The following is a 19,666-nucleotide window of genomic DNA, read 5'->3' on the forward strand; positions in this document are numbered from 1 at the left end:
CATTGGATGGGGGGGACAGCCTCGGGCTTCACCCCTGGCCCTTGGGTGGCTGGGGGGGGGGACACCCCTTGATTGAAGGGGTCCCCACTCCCCCAGGGTACCCCGGCCATGGGTGACTAGTTGGATATTTGATGCCACGGCCGCAAGGCACTGTATAAAAGTGACCCCCGGCTGTGGCATTATCTGTCCAGCTAGTGGAGCCCGGTGCTGGTTTCAAAAATACAGGGGGCCCCTACGCTTTTTGTACCCCGTATTTTTGGAACCAGGACCAGGCGCAGAGCCCGGTGCTGGTTGTTTAAATATGGGGGAACCCCTGTCAATTTTTTCCCCATATTTTTGCAACAAGGGCCGGCTCAAAGAGCCCGAGGCTGGTTTGGTTTAGGAGGGGGGACCCCACGCATTTTTTTTAAATAAAAATTAAAACATTTCCCACCCCTTCCCACTGAAAAACATGCACGGATCTCATGGATCCGTGAATGCCTATACAAACATGGGATAAAAAAGCAGGTCTGTTTTTTGTTTAGCACTTTTTCACAATTTCTATTTCATCACGGCAGTGTTTGGCTATTGTCGGCAGTGTTTCTGTTTTGCACTTTTTAGTAAATTCCCGATTTCTACCAAATTGCAGGCGTATTTGACCGATGGCGCATTGATTCGTGATTTTTTACGAGGACTTCCAAAATATTACGAATGCCCTCATCACTGCCGTGATTTTTGCTTAGTTAATTACTGAGATGACACTTTGAAGAAAAAACGGCATCTCGGTCAAAATAGTGACCTTAGTAAATATACCCCATTGAGTGGATTTGTGTGTAAACATTTCCCACACTCGGAGCATGGAAATGGCCTCTCACCTGTGTGAATTCTCTGATGTTCAACAAGCTGTGATTTGTGTATAAAACCATTTTCAACATTCAGAAAATGTAAATGGCCTCTCACTTGTGGATTCTCTGATGTCTAACAAGATATGATTTGTGTGTAAAACATTTTCCACACTCAGAACATGGAAATAGTTTCTCACCAGTGTGAGTTCTCTTATGTTCAATTACAGCTGATTTTTGTGCAAAACATTTCCCACACTCAGAACATGGAAATGGTTTCTCACCTGTGTGACTTCTCTGATGTGTAACAAGATGTGATTTGCGTTTGAAACATTTTCTACACTCAGAGCATGGAAATGGTTTCTCACCTGTGTGAATTCTCTCATGTCTAACAAAATCTGCTTTGAAACTAAAACATTTCCCACACTCAGAACATGTAAATGGCTTCTCACCTCTATGACATCTCACATGTTGAATAAGCTTCGACTTCTGAGTAAAACATTTTGTACACTCAGAGCATGGAAATGGCTTTTCACCTGTGTGACTTCTCTCATGTATAACAAGATATGATTTCAGTCTAAAACATTTCCCACACTCAGAGCATGGAAATGGCTTTGCTCCTGTGTGACTTCTCTCATGTATAACAAGCTGTGATTTGTCACTAAAACACTTTGTACACTCAGAACATGGAAATGGTTTCTCACCTGTGTGAATTCTCTGATGTGTAACAAGATGTGATTTGTGTTTGAAACATTTTCTACACTCAGAGCATGGAAATGGTTTATCACCTGTGTGACTTCTCTGATGTGTAACAAGATGTGATTTGCGTTTGAAACATTTTCTACACTCAGAGCATGGAAATGGTTTCTCACCTGTGTGAATTATCAAATGTTCAACAAGCAGTGATTTTCGAGTAAAACATTTCCCACACTTAGAACATGAAAATGGTTTCTCACCTGTGTGACTTCTCTGATGTGTAACAAGATGTGATTTGTGTTTGAAACATTTTCTACACTCAGAGCATGGAAATGGCCTCTCACCTGTCTTAGGTGGCAGATGGGTAATAATCTTTGTGCTCTGAGTAAAACATATGTCATGTACAGCACTGGGAAATGGCGTATCTACTCTAAGAGCTGTGATAGACTGACCAATATCTGAGGTATCAGGTGAAAATTCCTCATGATTAAAGGTAACAGATGATATATCTGCACTGTGAGGGACTGGATGTATAATTGGTATCACAGGGTTTTCCAGAGAATCTCGCATGATGTCTTTAGCTTCAATTTCACAATCTGGAGATACAATGGGACGTTCAGCTAATATATTTCTTCTGTTACATTCATCTACAGAGAATAAAATATATATATAAGAAAATTATGTTAATGGAAGAACTATACAGCAGCCATAACTAGGGGGATAAAGCCTCTTCCCCATGAGATACAGGTAAAAGTTCAGATCCCCAGAAGGTCTATCCCTGACCTCTCTACCATCCTTGTCTGAAGTGACTTCCACAGCTTTTTCTACAAAATATAAACACATAGAAGGGAGGGATATATGGGGCTACCATGGAGTTCTACAGAGTAACAAAATTATCAGGTAACAACTAATGAGATGTACCAAAGCAGGTTCTATATTGGGGAAACATGTGAAATATACATTATGGTAAGAACTTACCGTTGATAATGGTATTTCTCCTAAGTCTACAGGATCACAAGGAGATATGGATGAAGCGACAGCGGATTTGCACCAATCGGTCAAAGCTTTCTGGCCTCCCAGCATGCAATGGGCCCTTCCATATATATCCCGCCTCTTGGCTCAGGTAAATCAGTTGTATTCCAAAGCTCAAGGCAGGAGCATCATAGATAGTCCTAATCAGGTGATAAAAACACACATGCACACCCTTCCGTACAAGAAGGAAGAGGTTAGTGAGTAAAAGGATCCACAAATCAGGTGCTTCAGGGTGGGACCCCTGTGGATCCTGTGGACTTAGGAGAAATACCGTTATCAACGGTAAGTTCTTACCATAACGTATATTTCTCCGGGAAGGGTCCACAGGTTATCCACAGGATAACAATGGGATTTACCAAAGCAATTTAGTGGTGGGAACGCTCCTGATTGGAAAGGAGAATCCTTCGCCCGAATTCAGCGTCATGAGAGGCAAAGGTATCCATGGCCTAATGTCTAATGAATGTGTTAATGGAAGACCATGTGGCTGCCTTAACATATCTGCTCTAAAGAACCACGTTGTGCTGCCCATGATGGACCTACCGTACAAGTAGAGTGAGCAGAGACATTAGCAAGAACAGGGAGATCAGCTTGAGAATATGCTCTGAAATAGTCATCCGAAGCCATCTTGCCAGTGTCTGCTTATCAGCAGGCCATCCTCTCTTGTGAAATCCATAGAGAATGAAGAGAGAATCTGTCTTTCTGATGGCACTGGTACGATTCACGTAGATCCTTAATGCACGGACCACGTCCAGCAATGCATCTCCCGCAGAGAGGCCCGGTACCTGGAATGCCAGGACTACAATTTCTTCATTAAGGTGGAATTTACACACCACCTTCGGAAGATACCCAGATCTAGTTCTTAGAACTGTTTTATCTAGATAAAAAAAAAAATCAGAACTGGGGAACGACCTGACAATGCCCCTAAATCGGACACTCTTCTAGCTTACGCCATAGCCAGTAGAAAGAGAACTTTAGCTGTCAAGCATTTAAGATCCACTTTATTAAGTGGTTCAAATGGGGCAACTTGAAGGGCTTTCAGGACTAGATGTAAGTCCCAAGGAACTGTAGGAGGAACAAAAGGAGGTTGAATGCGCAGCATTCCCTGGAAAAAAGTATGCACATCCTGTAAGTTGGCAATTTTCTTTTGGAACCATACAGTCAATGCCAACACTTGCACTCTCAAGGAAGCCACCTTCAAACCTTTATCCATTCCTGCCTGAAGGAATGCTAAGACCCTGGAAACTCTGAAAGACTTGAGGTCCATTTTCCGTTCACTACACCAATGAAAATAGGTTTGCCATATTCGGTGATAAATGTGAGCTGAGGAAGGTTTCCTTGCTCTAAGCATAGTTTGAATTACCTGTTGTGAGAATCCTCTTGACATCAATATAGAGGTTTCAAGAGCCACGCCATCAAAGACAGCCGATCCAGATGTCTGTGATAACAAGGACCTTGCATCAGTAGATCTGGATGTTGAGGGAGCAGAAATGGAGCATCCATCGACATTCTCTGCAGATCTGTGTACCAATGCATTCTGGGCCAGGCTGGAGCGATTAGTATCACGGCACCTTTCCCTTGCTTTATCTTTCTCACCACCCTTGGTAATAGGCTGATTGGAAGAAACACATAAGCCTGATGAAAGTCCCATCTCACCGACAGGGCATCCACAAAGATCGCTCTGGGATCCTTTGTTCTTGACCCATATGCGAGCACTTTGTTGTTCAGACGGGATGCCATGAGATCTATCTCTGGCAACCCCCACTTGTCTACTAGAGTCTGGAAGACCTTTGGGTGCAGAGCCCATTCGCTTGCCCGAATAGCGTGTCGACTGAGAAAGTCCGCTTCCCAGTTTAGGACTCTCGGAACGAATACTGCGGACAAGGCTGGAAGATGAAGTTCTGCCCACTTTAGTATGTGACTTACCTCCTGATGGTTAAGGTACGCTACTGCCGTCACACTGTCCGAGCGGATCTGGACTGGTTTTCCCCAAAGACTGTCCTTTGACTGAATCAGTGCCATGTATATGGCCCGAAGTTCCAATATGTTTATTGGCAGGCAACCTTCTTCCTTGGTCCATTGCCCCTGGAAACACAACCTTCCTGACACTCCTCCCCAGCGCTGGAGACTGGCATTCGTTGTCAGAATTTCCCAATCTGATATCCACAAGGGTCTCCCCTTGTCCAGGTGGGATGTCTGTAGCCACCAGGCTAATGACCTACCTTACTTCTCTCAAAAGAACCATAGTCTGTGATTTTATCATGTAATGCAGGCCATTCCGTTTGGCAAGACTCAGGCACTGCAGAGGCCTCGAGTGGAACTGTGCATACTCCACCATGTCGATTGTTGACACCATCAAACCCATCACACGCATTGCTGCGTGAATGGATACCTTTTGACTGTGTAGCAAGTCCTGAATCCTTGACTGAACCTTGGATATCTTGTTCAGAGGTAACATTACTCTATGAAGGCTTGATCCAGTACAGCACCCAAGTGAGTCATCCGCTGTGACGGAACCAAAGATGATTTTGCCCAATTTATGAGCCACCCATGTTTCTGCAGATACATTACTGTCTGTTGCAGATGACATAGGAGCAATTCCTGCAACTGTACCAGGATTAAAAGATCGTTGAGGTATGGAAAAATTCTTATCCCCTGCTGTCAGAGATAAGTTACCATTACCACCATAATCTTGGTAAATACTCTGGGGGCTGTGGCTAACCCAAAAGGTAAAGCCTGGAACTGAAAATGCTGTAGGAGGATAGCGAACCTGAGATAGCACTGATGGGACAGTGCTATAGGAACATGTAGGTAATCATAATCCCCAGGATCTATGGCCAAAATGATGGAATGTAAGGTGTCCATGTGAAACCGAGGTACCCAAATGTATTTGTTTAGCAGTTTGAGATTGAGAATGGGCCGAAATTACCCATATGGCTTCTGAACTTTAAACAGGTTGGAGTAAAAACTCTGTCCTCGTTGTGCAGGAGGAACTGGAATGACTACTCCTGACTGAAGCAATTTCTGAACTCATTGAATCTGGCCCAGCATTTAATACAGAACAGACATGTTCAAGTACAGTCGGACAACGCCACCACAGTGGCATACATAAATCATCAAGGCGGCACTCGAAGCCGCATGGCAATGAGGGGAGTATCACAGATTCTCCAGTGGGCGGAACGTCATCTACCAGCCATATCGGCAATATTCATTCTGGGGGTCCTGAACTGGGAAGCTGACTTTCTCAGTCGTCAGGACGTACACGCTGGAGAGTGGGGCCTCCATCCAGAAGTGTTTCAACTCCTTGTGGACAGGTGGGGCCTTCCAGACGTGGATCTGATGGCGTCTCGACACAATCACAAGGTTCCGGTCTTCGGAGCAAGAACAAGGGGATCCTCAAGCAACATTCATGGACGCACTGGCAATTCAGCAGGACCCAATTGGAGATCCAGAAAGGGACCACCCCTGTTCAATCGTTGGTCCTGGAGCTACCAGCTCAGTGACAGATGGACCTCCTGATTCAAGGACATCATGTGAGACCTGATCCGGTGAGTCAGGCCATCCAACCTTGCAAGAATCAGCTACTGCAGAGGGTGAGAATGGAATTGAGCATACTCCACCATGTCGAATGCAGACACCATGAGACCTAGCACTTGCATTGCCGCATGTATCGACACTTGCGGATGAGATAGGAAGCATCGAATCCTGTGCTGAAGCTTCAAGACTTTCTCCTGAGACAAGAACAACCACTGGTTGTGAGTGTCCAACAATGCCCCCAGGTGCACCATGCTCTGAGCAGGGACCAGGGAGGATTTCTTTCAGTTGACGGGCTACCTGTGGGTTTGCCGAAACTGGACAGTCAGATGTAGATGACATAGAATATCTGGGAAATTTGCAAGGATCAACAAATCATCCAGGTACGGTAGGATCCTGACCCCTTGACGGCGTAGTACAGTCATCATTACCGCCATGACTTTGGTGAAGACTTGTGGAGCCGTGGTCAAACCAAAAGGTAAAGCCCGAAATTGGTAATGGAGGTTGCCAACCGCAAACCTCAGGTATTGCTGATGCGACATTGCAATGGGAATATGCAGGTAAGCATCCTGAATGTCCAGGGAGACCATATAATCCCCAGGTTCCAATTTCAGAACAATAGAGCGAAAAGTTTCCATACAAAACTTGGAGACCCTCACAAAATTGTTCAATGCCTTGATGTTGAGAATGGGCAGGGAGGACCCATTCGGTTTCAGACTAGGAACAGCGGTGAATAGTACCCCTGGCCTCTCTGAGCTAGAGGCACCTGTACCACCACTCCTGTATCCAGGAGGGTCTGTACCACCGAATGAAGAGTTTTTGCCTTCACCTGATCCGAAGGGACGTCTGTCAGGCAAAATCAATGAGGCAGACAATTTTTGAAGGACATGGCGTAACCTCGAGTAACGACTTCCCGTACCCAGGCATCGGAAGTGGTCTTCAATCATTCCTGGGTATACCCTAGAAGTCGCCCGCCCCCACCCTGGGATCCCCCAGGGGGAGGCCCGCCCCCAGTCATGCGGCAGGCTTATCAGTTTTGGATGCAGGCTGACTGGCAGCCCAGGTCTGTTTGGGTTTGGGCTTACCGGGTTTGGAAGTGTGACCCTGTTTGGGGTACGCCTGACCCTTTGCTTTCCCTGAAGGACGACAGGAGCGAAAGGAAGTACTTTTAGCCTTCGGCACTGAAGGGGCAGCACTAGGCAGACAGGCTGTTTTAGCAGTAGCCAAGTCTGCCACAATCTTGTTGAGGTCTTCTCCGAAAAGGATGTCTCCCTTAAAAGGGAGAACCTCCAGGGTTTTCTTAGAGTCTAGATCCACAGACCAGGACCGCAGGCATAGAATCCGGCGGGCCAGAATGGACGTAGTATAAGCCTTGGTCGCCAGAATACCGGCATCAGAAGCCGTCTCTTTAACATAATGAGAAGCTGTGACAATATACGACAAGTATTGTTTAACATGATCAGAAGCATCGGAAGAGATTTCAGCTTCCAACTCCTGGGCCCACGCTTCAATAGCTTCTGCAGCCCATGTCGCTGCAATAGTGGGCCAATGCGCAGCACCTGCTAGGGTGTAAATCGCCTTTAGACAACCCTCCACACGCTTATCCGTTGGCTCTTTCAGAGACGTGACGTTAGTGACAGGTAGAGCTGAGGAAACCACCATCCGCACCACATATGAATCCACCGGCGGGGTGTCTCACAATTTTGACTCAGCTCCAGGATGAGGGGATAGTGAGCTAGCATCTTGTGAGGCGTGAACTTCTTTCCTAGATTTTCCCAGGACTCCTGACGTATGTCAACCAGATGGTCAGAATGAGGTAAAACTTGTTTAACCACCTTCTGACGTTTGAATCTATCAGGTTTCTTAGAAGCAACGGTAGGCTCCAGGTCATCAGTAATCTGAAGAATGAGCCTGATAGCCTCCAATAAATCAGGAACATCCACCCGTGAAACAACTTCCCCATCAGAAGCATCAGAACCTGTGGGGTCAGTATAAACGCCGTCCTCATCAGACTGGTGTCAGGGACAGTGGTGGATTGTGAGGAAGTAATGGCTCGCTTAGAGGACCCCTTGGTCTTAGGCGGGCGAGGGTTAGACTTCTTAGCAGTCAGTGAGTCATTCAATTGCTGTAACTGAGTGGACAGTTGATCTGCCCATGGCGGATTAACAGTGGGGACCATGAACGGTTGTACCAACACAGGAGGTCCCATAGGGGGCGTCAGTTTAGTTACCAGCGTATTAAGTAGCATGGAGAAGGTAGCCCAAGGTGGGTCATTCTGAACCCCCATTGCTACAGTCCCACTGGGGGGCAAGGAACCCCCAGAACCAGAACCCATAGCGGCTATATTTTCCTCAAACGTGTCTGCAGCGTCACCACCACTCACTGTGAGATCAGCCCCAGCACAGTTGCCCTTTGTAGCATATTATAGAGCGCAATATAAGGCAACACAGTACAAAAACAGCAGCACAATACCTGACCAGAACCCCTGCGCAGTGTATCAGCACAACAGAGAATTCAGGAGAGATATGGTGACTAAATATCACAGAGAAAAATAGAGTATATCCTGTGAACCCCATATATATATATATATATATATATATATATATATATATATATATATATACAAACCTGACGCACCTAGCCCCCACAGGTTATAGACTATAGAGATAGCAATCTGAGTGAGATACACGAAATGGAGGTCACACAGCAGCTAGATGCACACACACATAGTCACATTGTACAATGCAGAAGTTATGACTGGCAATAATACTGCAATGGACTAGCCATTCAATATAGCTATATATAAGATATATATAACAATGCACAGTAAAGACTGGATGTATATCACAGGGTACTTGTACTACATAACCCTGACTAAATGCACTTTTTCTTAACTAACACTGTCAGCAGACATGTAGAATACTTTAGTGTCCTGTAAAATGCACAGCGCTGACATGCAGGCGGCTTTACAGAGGAGGATTTGCCCAAACAATCCCAGGAACAGGGCTGCTCTGTGTAATGGCGCCCAAACACTGACCGGGAGTGAGGGGGAAAGAGATGCAGCTCCAGGGCGGGAACATTTACTCTAAATGGCGCCCTGGGGCTGGGGGAGGGGCTACAGGTTAAAGCCTTATCCCCCTGCTCGACTTCACCACCGGGTACTGTGGGCTTAAATAAACGGTTTTATGAGAGAAAACCAACCTGCGCCCATGCCCTGGTGGTCTAGTGGGGTCCCTGTACTGCCACAGTGTCCACGCCAGCGCGCACGGCCCGCCTCCAACCGGCCACGCTGGACCGCGACAAAGAGCGTGTCCCGCCGGGGAAACCCACCTACCTCCTCCCTATGTGTGGCCACGCAATCCAGGAGAGCAGCGGTCGTGTGTGCGACTATCCAGAAGAAAATCCGGAGCCTCCGCTATAAGTACCCGGTAACCAGGGTGCGGGAGTGTACAGCGCCGCTGGGGGAGTGATGGAGCTGCAGCAGGAGATGTCTTCTGACATCTAGCACAGACAGTGCCTCTGCTGCAGCCCTTGAAGTCTTCTTTTTCTTCAAAAAGCTTCTTCTCAGGGCTGCTGGAGCAGCCCCCCTGTTGTATGCCTGCTCACTGCAAGCACCAACTACAAAACTGAGCTTCTGTGCACGGAGGCCGTGCTGTACATTCTGGGAATGCTTTGAGCCTGTTGGTGCTTCAGATCAAAATCCTACTCTACATCCCAATGTCAATCCTTGTGGAGCCCAGTGTACCCCGCAGAAGAAATAAATATTTGGACAATCAAAAAGTTTAACTCAATACTTTGTAATATAACCTCGGTTGGCAATTACTGAGGTCAAACGTTTCCTGTAGTTCTTGACCAGGTTTGCACACACTGTAGCAGGTATTTTGGCCCACTCTTCCATGCAGATCTTCTCTAGATCTGTCATGTTTTGGGGCTATCGCCAGGCAACACGGACTTTCAACTCTCTCCACAGATTTTCTATTGGGTTGTGGTCTGGAGACTGGCTAGACCACTCCAGGACCTTGAAATGTTTCTTACGGAGCCACTCCTTAGTTGCCCGGGCAGTGTGTTTGGGGTCATTGTCATGCTGGAAGACCCAGCCACATTCCATCTTCAATGCTCTTACTGAGGGAAGGAGGTTTTTGCCCAAAATCTCAGGATACATGGCCCCATTCATCCTCTCCTTAATATGGATCAGTCGTCCTGTCCCCTTTGCAGAAAAGCAGCCCCAAAGCATGATGTTTACACCCCCATGCTTCTTGGGATGCCATTCATCATTCTTCTCCCTCCAAACACGGCAAGTGGAGTTTATACCAAAAAGTTAGATTTTGTTCTCATCTGACATTCTCCCAATCCTCCTCTGGATCATCCAGATGGTCACTGGCAAACTTTAGGCGGGCCTGGACATGTGCTGGCTTAAGCAGGGGGACCTTTCGGGTGCTGCAGGATTTCAATCCATGACGAAGTGTGTTACTAATGGTAACCTTTGTGACTGTGGACCCAGCTCTCTTGAGGTCATTGACCAGGTCCCCCCGTGTAGTTCTGGGCTGATTCCTCACCGTTCTCAAGATCATTGAAACCCCACGAGGTGAGATCTTGCATGGAGCCCCGGATCGAGGGATACTGTCAGTGATCTTGTATTTCTTCCATTTTTAAATAATTGCGCCAATAGTTGATCTCTTCTCAGCAAGCTGCTTGCCTATTGTCAAGTAGCTCATCCCAGCCTTGTGCAGCTACAATTTTGTCCCTGGTGTCTTTAGACAGCTCTCTGGTCTTGGCCACGGTGGAGAGGTAGCAGTCTGACTGTTTGAGGGTGTGGACAGGTGTCTTTTATACAGATAACCAGTTCAAACAGGTGCCATTAATACAGGTAATGAGTGGAGGATAGAAGAGCTTCTTAAAGAAGAAGCAACAGGTCTGTGAGAGCCAGATATCTTGCTGCTTGGTAGGTGTCCAAATATTTATTTTCCACAAGAATATACAAGTAAATTGTTTAAAAATCATACAATGTGATTTCCTGGGGGGTTTTTTTCTTCAGATTTTGTCTCTCACAGTTGAAGTGTACCTATGATAGAAATTACAGACCTCTCTCAGCTTTTTAAGTGGGTCAACTTGCACAATCGATGGCTGTCCAAATACTTTTTTGCCCCACTGTATGTTAGTACAGCTTAAAACGGGTTTGCTCGTTAGAGAAGCTATAAAACTTCCTTGGAGCTACTTGAGTATCTGGAGTGTCACATTTGTGGGTTCGATTGTACTCTCAAAATAGCAAGAAAAAGAGAACTTTCATGTGAAACGCGACAGTCTATTCTTGTACTTAGAAATGGAGACTATTCCACGCGAGAAATTGCCATCAAGCTGAACATTTCCTACAACGGTGTGTACTCCTCCATTCAGAGAACAGCACAAACAGGCTCTAACCAGAGTAGAAAGAGAAGTAGGAGGCCCTGGTGCACAACTGAGCAAGAAGACAAGTACATTAGAGTTTCTAGTTGGAAAAATAGACTCCTCACAGGTCCTCAACTGGCAGCATCATTAGATGGTACCCGCAAAACGCCAGTGTCAACGTCTACAGCCAGCATCCCGGCTGCCGGTAAATCATACCCAACCCATCAGAACAGCCAGAATAGGAAGGTCCACATAATTAGAAATCTCATGCAGCTGCACTGCTGCACGTACCCTAAGCATCCAGACTCTTAGGTAACCACAGTCGCCATAGCTGTCTGGCATCCTGGTTGCATAGCAACCAGCGGGACCTATGGTGTCCCGGATGCCTACCAACAACTGGGACTTGTCAGGGAGACAAGCCGCCAGCAGTGGCTTTTAACACTTACAAGTCTGAGCAATTGCATGTCTTCTCCACCTTTGGGAAACATATTTCAACTTGGACTCCCTGGTGCTCTTAGAGCCTCTATTACTGTGCTTGGCAATCCCTGTGATCAGTGTGACGGAGGGAAACATATCTCAGCTTGGGCTGCATTGATGCTGTTAGACCATCTATTGCTGCCGCTTGGCAATCCCTGTGATCAGTGTGATGGCGGGAAACATATCTCAGCTTGGGCTCTCCTGGTGCTGTTAGACCCTCTATTGCTGCCGCTTGGCAATGCCTGTGATCAGTGTGACGGAGGGAAACAAATCTCAGCTTGGGCTCTCCTGGTGCTGTTAGACCTTCTATTGCTGCTGCTTGACAAGCCCTGTGATCAGTGTGACGGAGGGAAACATCTCAGCTTGGGCTCCTCTGGTGCTGTTAGATCTTCTATTACTGTGCTTGGCAATCCCTGTGATCAGTGTGACGGAGGGAAACATATCTCAGCTTGGGCTCTCCTGGTGCTGTTAGACCCTCTATTGCTGCTGCTTGACAATCCCTGTGATCAGTGTGACAGAGGGAAACATATCTCAGCTTGGGCTCCTCTGGTGCTGTTAGACCCTCTATTGCTGCCGCTTGGCAATGCCTGTGATCAGTGTGACGGAGGGAAACATATCTCTGTCCGCAGCAATCATGGATCGGGCGTCTGAGGCCGCCAGGCAAAATGACATCATCAGGTGGGTCCAGGTGCTTGAAGCGGACCTGACTTCTTGCCCGCCGCTGGCATCACAGATAAAGGAGACACCCTTATTTAAGGTAACATTGTAACACTTCTTGTTTCTTAACAGTTCTGAGCAGACATTATGCCTGCACATTTAATTTAAGAACTAAATACACATTATCTTGAGTGTTAAATCCGACGAGTGCCGCCTAGTTCTTGTGTTTTGTCTGTTTCAGGAACCTTATTCTCATATGGTATGAAAGGAAGGCACAGCGGTTGGTGTATTGCATTGGAGTGACTATTACCAACATGGTGACATGATGTGAAGGGGAGAGCAGGAGTATAATAGGGGCTGATGGCACCTGATGTATGAGATAAACCAGAGTGTGTGAGGAGGAGACTGGTCAGATCTCTGGGCTGGTAACACACAGTGACATAATGTGAGGGGGAGAGCAGGAGTATAATAGGGGCTGATGGCTCCTGATGTATGAGCTACACCAGAGAGTGTGGGGAGGACACTGGTCAGATCTCTCGGCTGGTAACACAGAGGGACATGATGTGAGGGGTAGAGCAGGAGTATAGTAGGGGCTGATGGCTCCTGATGAATGAGCTACAACAGAGAGTGTGGGGAGGAGACTGGTCAGATCTCTGGGCTGGTAACACACAGTAACATGATGTGAGGGGGAGAGCAGGAGTATAATAGGGGCTGATGGCACCTGAAGTATGAGATACACCAGACAGTGTGGGGAGGAGACTGGTTAGATCTCTGGGCTGGTAACACACAGTGACTTGATGTGAGGGGGAGAGCAGGAGTATAATAGGGGCTGATGGCTCCTGATGAATGAGATACACCAGACAGTGTGGGGAGGAGACTGGTTAGATCTCTGGGCTGGTAACACACAGTGACATGATGTGAAGGGGAGAGCAGGAGTATAATAGGGGCTGATGGATCCTGATGTATGAGATACACCAGAGAGTGTTGGGAGGAGGCTGGTCAGATCTCTGGGCTGGTAACACACAGTGACATGATGTGAAGGAGAGAGCAGGAGTATAATAGGGGCTGATGGATCCTGATGTATGAGATACACCAGAGAGTGTTGGGAGGAGACTGGTCAGATCTCTGGGCTGGTAACACACAGTGATATGATGTGAGGGGGAGAGCAGGAGTATAATAGGGGCTGATGGCTCCTGGTGTATGAGATACACCAGAGTGTTGGGAGGAGACTGGTCAGATCTCTGGGCTGGTAACACACAGTGACATGATGTGAGGGGGAGAGCAGGAGTATAATAGGGGCTGATGGCTCCTGATGTATGAGATACACCAGAGAGTGTTGGCAGGAGACTGGTCAGATCTCTGGGCTGGAACACACAGTGACATGATGTGAGGGGGAGAGCAGGAATACAATAGGTGCTGATGGCTCCTGATTCCCCCACTTTACAGATACATTTCCCTCATTAGTATGAAATGACAGGGGAGGGTGAAGTATGGGAGATTTTGCAGTAACTGGACAAGGAGAATATGTGACTATTTCCTGTAATAATAAGAATTTACTTACCGATAATTCTATTTCTCGTAGTCCGTAGTGGATGCTGGGGACTCCGTCAGGACCATGGGGAATAGCGGGCTCCGCAGGAGACAGGGCACATCTAAAAAGCTTTTTAGGTCACATGGTGTGTACTGGCTCCTCCCCCTATGACCCTCCTCCAAGCCTCAGTTAGGTACTGTGCCCGGACGAGCGTACACAATAAGGAAGGATCTTGAATCCCGGGTAAGACTCATACCAGCCACACCAATCACACCGTACAACTTGTGATCTGAACCCAGTTAACAGTATGATAACAAAACGAAGTAGCCTCTGAAAAGATGGCTCACAACAATAGTAATAACCCGATTTTTGTAACAATAACTATGTACAAGCATTGCAGACAATCCGCACTTGGGATGGGCGCCCAGCATCCACTACGGACTACGAGAAATAGAATTATCGGTAAGTAAATTCTTATTTTCTCTAACGTCCTAGTGGATGCTGGGGACTCCGTCAGGACCATGGGGATTATACCAAAGCTCCCAAACGGGCGGGAGAGTGCGGATGACTCTGCAGCACCGAATGAGAGAACTCCAGGTCCTCCTTAGCCAGAGTATCAAATTTGTAAAATTTTACAAACGTGTTCTCCCCTGACCACGTAGCTGCTCGGCAAAGTTGTAATGCCGAGACCCCTCGGGCAGCCGCCCAGGATGAGCCCACTTTCCTTGTGGAGTGGGCCTTTACAGATTTAGGCTGTGGCAGGCCTGCCACAGAATGCGCAAGTTGGATTGTGCTACAGATCCAACGTGCAATCGTCTGTTTAGACGCAGGAGCACCCATCTTGTTGGGTGCATACAATATAAACAACGAGTCAGATTTCCTGACTCCAGCTGTCCTTGAAATATATATTTTTAATGCTCTGACAACGTCCAGTAACTTGGAGTCCTCCAAGTCGCTAGTCGCCGCAGGCACCACAATAGGCTGGTTCAAGTGAAAAGCCGAAACCACCTTAGGGAGAAATTGAGGACGTGTCCGCAATTCTGCCCTGTCCGAATGGAAAATCAGATATGGGCTTTTGTACGACAAAGCCGCCAATTCTGAAACTCTCCTGGCTGAAGCCAGGGCCAATAGCATGGTTACCTTCCATGTAAGGTATTTTAAATCTACCGATTTTAAAGGCTCAAACCAATGAGATTTGAGAAAATTTAGAACCACGTTCAAATCCCACGGTGCCACTGGAGGCACTATTGGGGGTTGTATATGTAGTACACCTTTGACAAAAGTTTGTACTTCAGGCACTGACGCCAATTCTTTCTGGAAGAAAATTGATAAGGCCGAAATTTGAACTTTAATGGATCCCAATTTTAGGCCCATAGACAATCCTGCTTGCAGGAAATGTAAGAATCGACCCAATTGAAATTCTTCCGTTGGAGCCTTCTTGGCCTCACACCACGCAACATATTTTCTCCATATACGGTGATAATGCTGTGCGGTCACATCTTTCCTGGCTTTAATTAAAGTAGGAATAACTTCCTCAGGAATGCCCTTTTCTTTTAGAATCCGGCGTTCAACCGCCATGCCGTCAAACGCAGTCGCGGTAAGTCTTGGAACATACAAGGTCCCTGTTGAAGCAGGTCCCTTCTTAGAGGTAGAGGCCACGGGTCCTCCGTGAGCATCTCTTGAAGTTCCGGGTACCAAGTTCTTCTTGGCCAGTCCGGAGCTACCAGTATTGTTCTTACTCCTCTTTTCCGTATAATTCTCAGTACCTTTGGTATGAGAGGCAGAGGAGGGAACACATATACTGACTGGTACACCCATGGTGTTACCAGAGCGTCCACAGCTATCGCCTGTGGGTCTCTTGACCTGGCGCAATATCTGTCCAACTTTTTGTTGAGACGAGACGCCATCATGTCCACCTTTGGTTTTTCCCAACGGTTCACCATCATGTTGAAGACTTCTGGATGAAGTCCCCACTCTCCCGGGTGAAGGTCGTGTCTGCTGAGGAAGTCTGCTTCCCAGTTGTCCACTCCCGGGATGAACACTGCTGACAGTGCTACGACATGATTCTCCGCCCAGCGCAGAATCCGTGCAGTTTCTGTCATTGCACTTCTGCTTCTCGTGCCGCCTTGTCGGTTGACGTGGGCGACTGCCGTGATGTTGTCGGACTGGATCAGCACCGGCTGATCCTGAAGCAGAAGTCTTGCTTGGCTTAGGGCATTGTATATCGCTCTTAGCTCCAGTATATTTATGTGAAGAGACTTTTCCAGGGTTGACCACACGCCCTGGAAGTTTCTTCCTTTTGTGACTGCTCCCCAACCTCGTAGGCTGGCATCCGTAGTCACCAGGACCCAGTCCTGTATGCCGAACCTGCGGCCCACTGACAGATGGGCTGTCTGTAACCACCACAGGAGAGACAATCTTGTTCTTGGTGACAATGTTATCCTCTGATGCATATGCAGATGCGACCCGGACCATTTGTCCAGTAGATCCCACTGGAATGTCCGTGCATGGAATCTGCCGAAAGGAATCGCTTCGTACGAAGCCACCATCTTTCCCAGGACTCTCGTGCATTGATGTACTGACACAGTTCCTGGTTTTAGGAGGTTCCTGACAAGTTCGGATAACTCCCTTGCTTTCTCCTGCGGGAGAAATACCTTTTTCTGAACCGTGTCCAGAATCATGCCCAAAAACAACAGATGTGTTGTCGGAGTCAATTGAGATTTTGGAAGATTTAGAATCCACCCGTGTTGCCGAAGCACTACTTGTGAAAGTGCCACACTGGCTTCCAGCTGTTCTCTGGACTTTGCCCTTATCAGGAGATCGTCCAAGTACGGGATAATTAATACGCCTTTTCTTCGTAGAAGAACCATCATTTCGGCCATTACCTTGGTAAAGACCCGAGGAGCCGTGGACAAACCAAACGGCAGCGTTTGAAACTGATAATGACAGTCTTGTATCACGAACCTGAGATACCCTTGGTGTGAAGGGTAAATTGGGACATGTAGATAAGCATCTTTTATGTCCAAGGACACCATGAAGTCCCCTTCTTCCAGATTCGCTATCACTGCTCTGAGTGACTCCATCTTGAACTTGAATTTCTGTATGTACAGGTTCAAGGATTTCAGATTTAGAATCGGTCTTACCGAACCGTCCGGTTTCGGTACCACAAATAGTGTGGAATAATACCCCTTTCCCTGTTGTAGGAGGGGTACCTTGACTATCACCTGCTGAGAATACAGCTTGTGAATGGCCTCCAAAACCAACGTCCTTTCTGAGGAAGACGTTGGTAAAGCAGACTTTAGGAACCGGCGCGGAGGAGACCTTTCGAACTCCAGCATGTACCCCTGAGATATTATCTGCAGGACCCACGGGTCTACTTGTGATTGAGCCCATTGATTGCTGAAATTCTTGAGCCGACCCCCCACCGTTCCTAAGTCCACTTGTAAAGCCCCAGCGTCATGCTGATGGCTTAGTAGAAGCCGGGGCGGGCTTCTGTTCCTGGGCAGGGGCTGCTTGCTGTCCCTTCTTACCCTTACCTCTGCCTCGCGGCAGATAAGATTGTCCTTTCGGTCGCTTTTTATAAGAGCGAAAGGACTGCGGCTGAAAAGACGGGGTCTTTTTCTGTTGGGAGGGGGTCTGAGGTAAAAAAGTGGATTTTCCGGCAGTTGCCGTGGCCACCAGGTCCGAAAGACCTACCCCAAACAATTCCTCTCCTTTGTATGGCAATACTTCCATATGCCTCTTGGAATCCGCATCACCTGACCACTGTCGCGTCCATAAACTTCTTCTAGCAGATATGGACATCGCGCTTACTCTTGATGCTAGAGTACAAATATCTCTCTGAGCATCTCGCATATAAAGAAAAGCATCCTTTAATTGCTCTAGAGTCAATAAAATACTGTCCCTATCCAGGGTATCAATATTTTCAGTCAGAGAATCCAACCACACTACCCCAGCACTGCACATCCAGGCTGAGGCTATTGCCGGTCGCAGTATAACACCAGTATGGGTGTATATACTTTTCAGTGTAGTTTCCAGCCTCCTATCTGCTGGATCCTTGAGGGCGGCCGTATCAGGAGACGGTAACGCCACTTGCTTTGATAAACGTGTGAGCGCCTTATCCACCCTAGGGGGTGTTTCCCAGCGCGCCCTAACCTCAGGCGGGAAAGGGTATAATGCCAATAACTTCTTTGAAATGGGCATTTTTCTATCGGGCGTAACCCACGCTTCATCACACACATCATTCAATTCCTCTGATTCTGGGAAAAATACAGGCAGTTTTTTCACACCCCACATAATACCCCTTTTTGAGGTACCAGCAGCATCAGAGATCTGCAAAGCCTCCTTCATTGCCGCAATCATATAACGTGTGGCCCTCTTGGAAAATACGTTTATTTCTTCACCGTCGACACTAGAATCATCTGTGTCGGTACCCGTGTCGACAGACTGAGGTAAAGGGCGTTTTACAGCCCCTGACGGTGTCTGAGACGCCTGAACCGGTACTAACTGGTTTGCCGGCTGTCTTATTTCGTCCACTGACTTTTGTAAAGTGCTGACATTATCACGTAATTCCATTATTAAAGCCACCCATTCAGGTGTCGACTCCCTAGGGGGTGACATCATCGGCAATTGCTCTGCCTCCACACCAACATCGTCCTCAAACATGTCGACACACACGTACCGACACACAGCAGCCACACAGGGAATGCTCTTTTGAAGACAGGACCCCCTAGCCCTTTGGGGAGACAGAGGGAGAGTTTGCCAGCACACACCAAACAGCGTTGTAAATATATACAAACAACCCTAAAAGGTGTTGTCTAGTACATATGCGCTGTTATATATATAATATATAGCCAATTTATGCCCCCCTTCTCTCTGTTTTACCCTGTTTCTGTAGTGCAGTGCAGGGGAGAGTCCCGGGAGCCTTCCTCACCAGCGGAGCTGAAGGAAAATGGCGCTTGTGCTGAGGAGAATAAGCTCCGCCCCCTATTTCGGCGGGCTTTTCCTCCCGTTCTTTTTTAACACTGGCCTGGATTAAAAATACATCCATATAGCCTTAATGGCTATATGGTGTGTATTTAGTTTGCCAAAGAGGTATATACATATATATATATTGCTGCCCAGGGCGCCCCCAGCAGCGCCCTGCACCCTCCGTGACAGTGTCCGTGATGTGTGACAGCAATGGCGCACAGCTGCAGTGCTGTGCGCTACCTCTCAGAAGACTGAAGCCTTCTGCCGCCTTTCACCGGATCTCCGTCTCCGCCGTCTTCAACGTCTGTAAGGGGGATCGGCGGCGCGGCTCCGGGACGAACCCCAGGCTGACCTGTGTTCCGACTCCCTCTGGAGCTCAGTGTCCAGTAGCCGAGACTGCAATCCTCCTGCACGCAGGTGAGTTACCAGTCTCTCCCCCTAGGTCCCACGTAGCAGTGATCCTGTCGCCAGCAGGAATCACTGATATTTAACCTAAAAATAACTTTTCTAAATAGCTCTATAAGAGAGCCACCTAGATTGCACCCTCTCGGACGGGCACAAAAAC

The 19,666-nt window shown here is 47.5% G+C and overlaps 1 protein-coding gene across 1 annotated transcript in view; it reads right to left on the minus strand.

Annotated features, from left to right (window-relative positions):
* Positions 1 to 369: 369 nt before the first annotated feature.
* The window catches only part of LOC135057080 (gastrula zinc finger protein XlCGF48.2-like), an 88,572-nt gene continuing 69,275 nt past the window's right edge, over positions 370 to 19,666 (minus strand). The window contains exon 10 of the mRNA XM_063962978.1: positions 370 to 2,164. Within this exon, the coding sequence (XP_063819048.1) occupies positions 936 to 2,164 (1,229 nt within the window). The 3' untranslated portion in view covers positions 370 to 935. The remainder of the gene's footprint in view (positions 2,165 to 19,666) is intronic.

Source organism: Pseudophryne corroboree, chromosome 3 (assembly GCF_028390025.1).
Source record: "Pseudophryne corroboree isolate aPseCor3 chromosome 3, aPseCor3.hap2, whole genome shotgun sequence".
NCBI classification, from domain to species: domain Eukaryota; kingdom Metazoa; phylum Chordata; class Amphibia; order Anura; family Myobatrachidae; genus Pseudophryne; species Pseudophryne corroboree.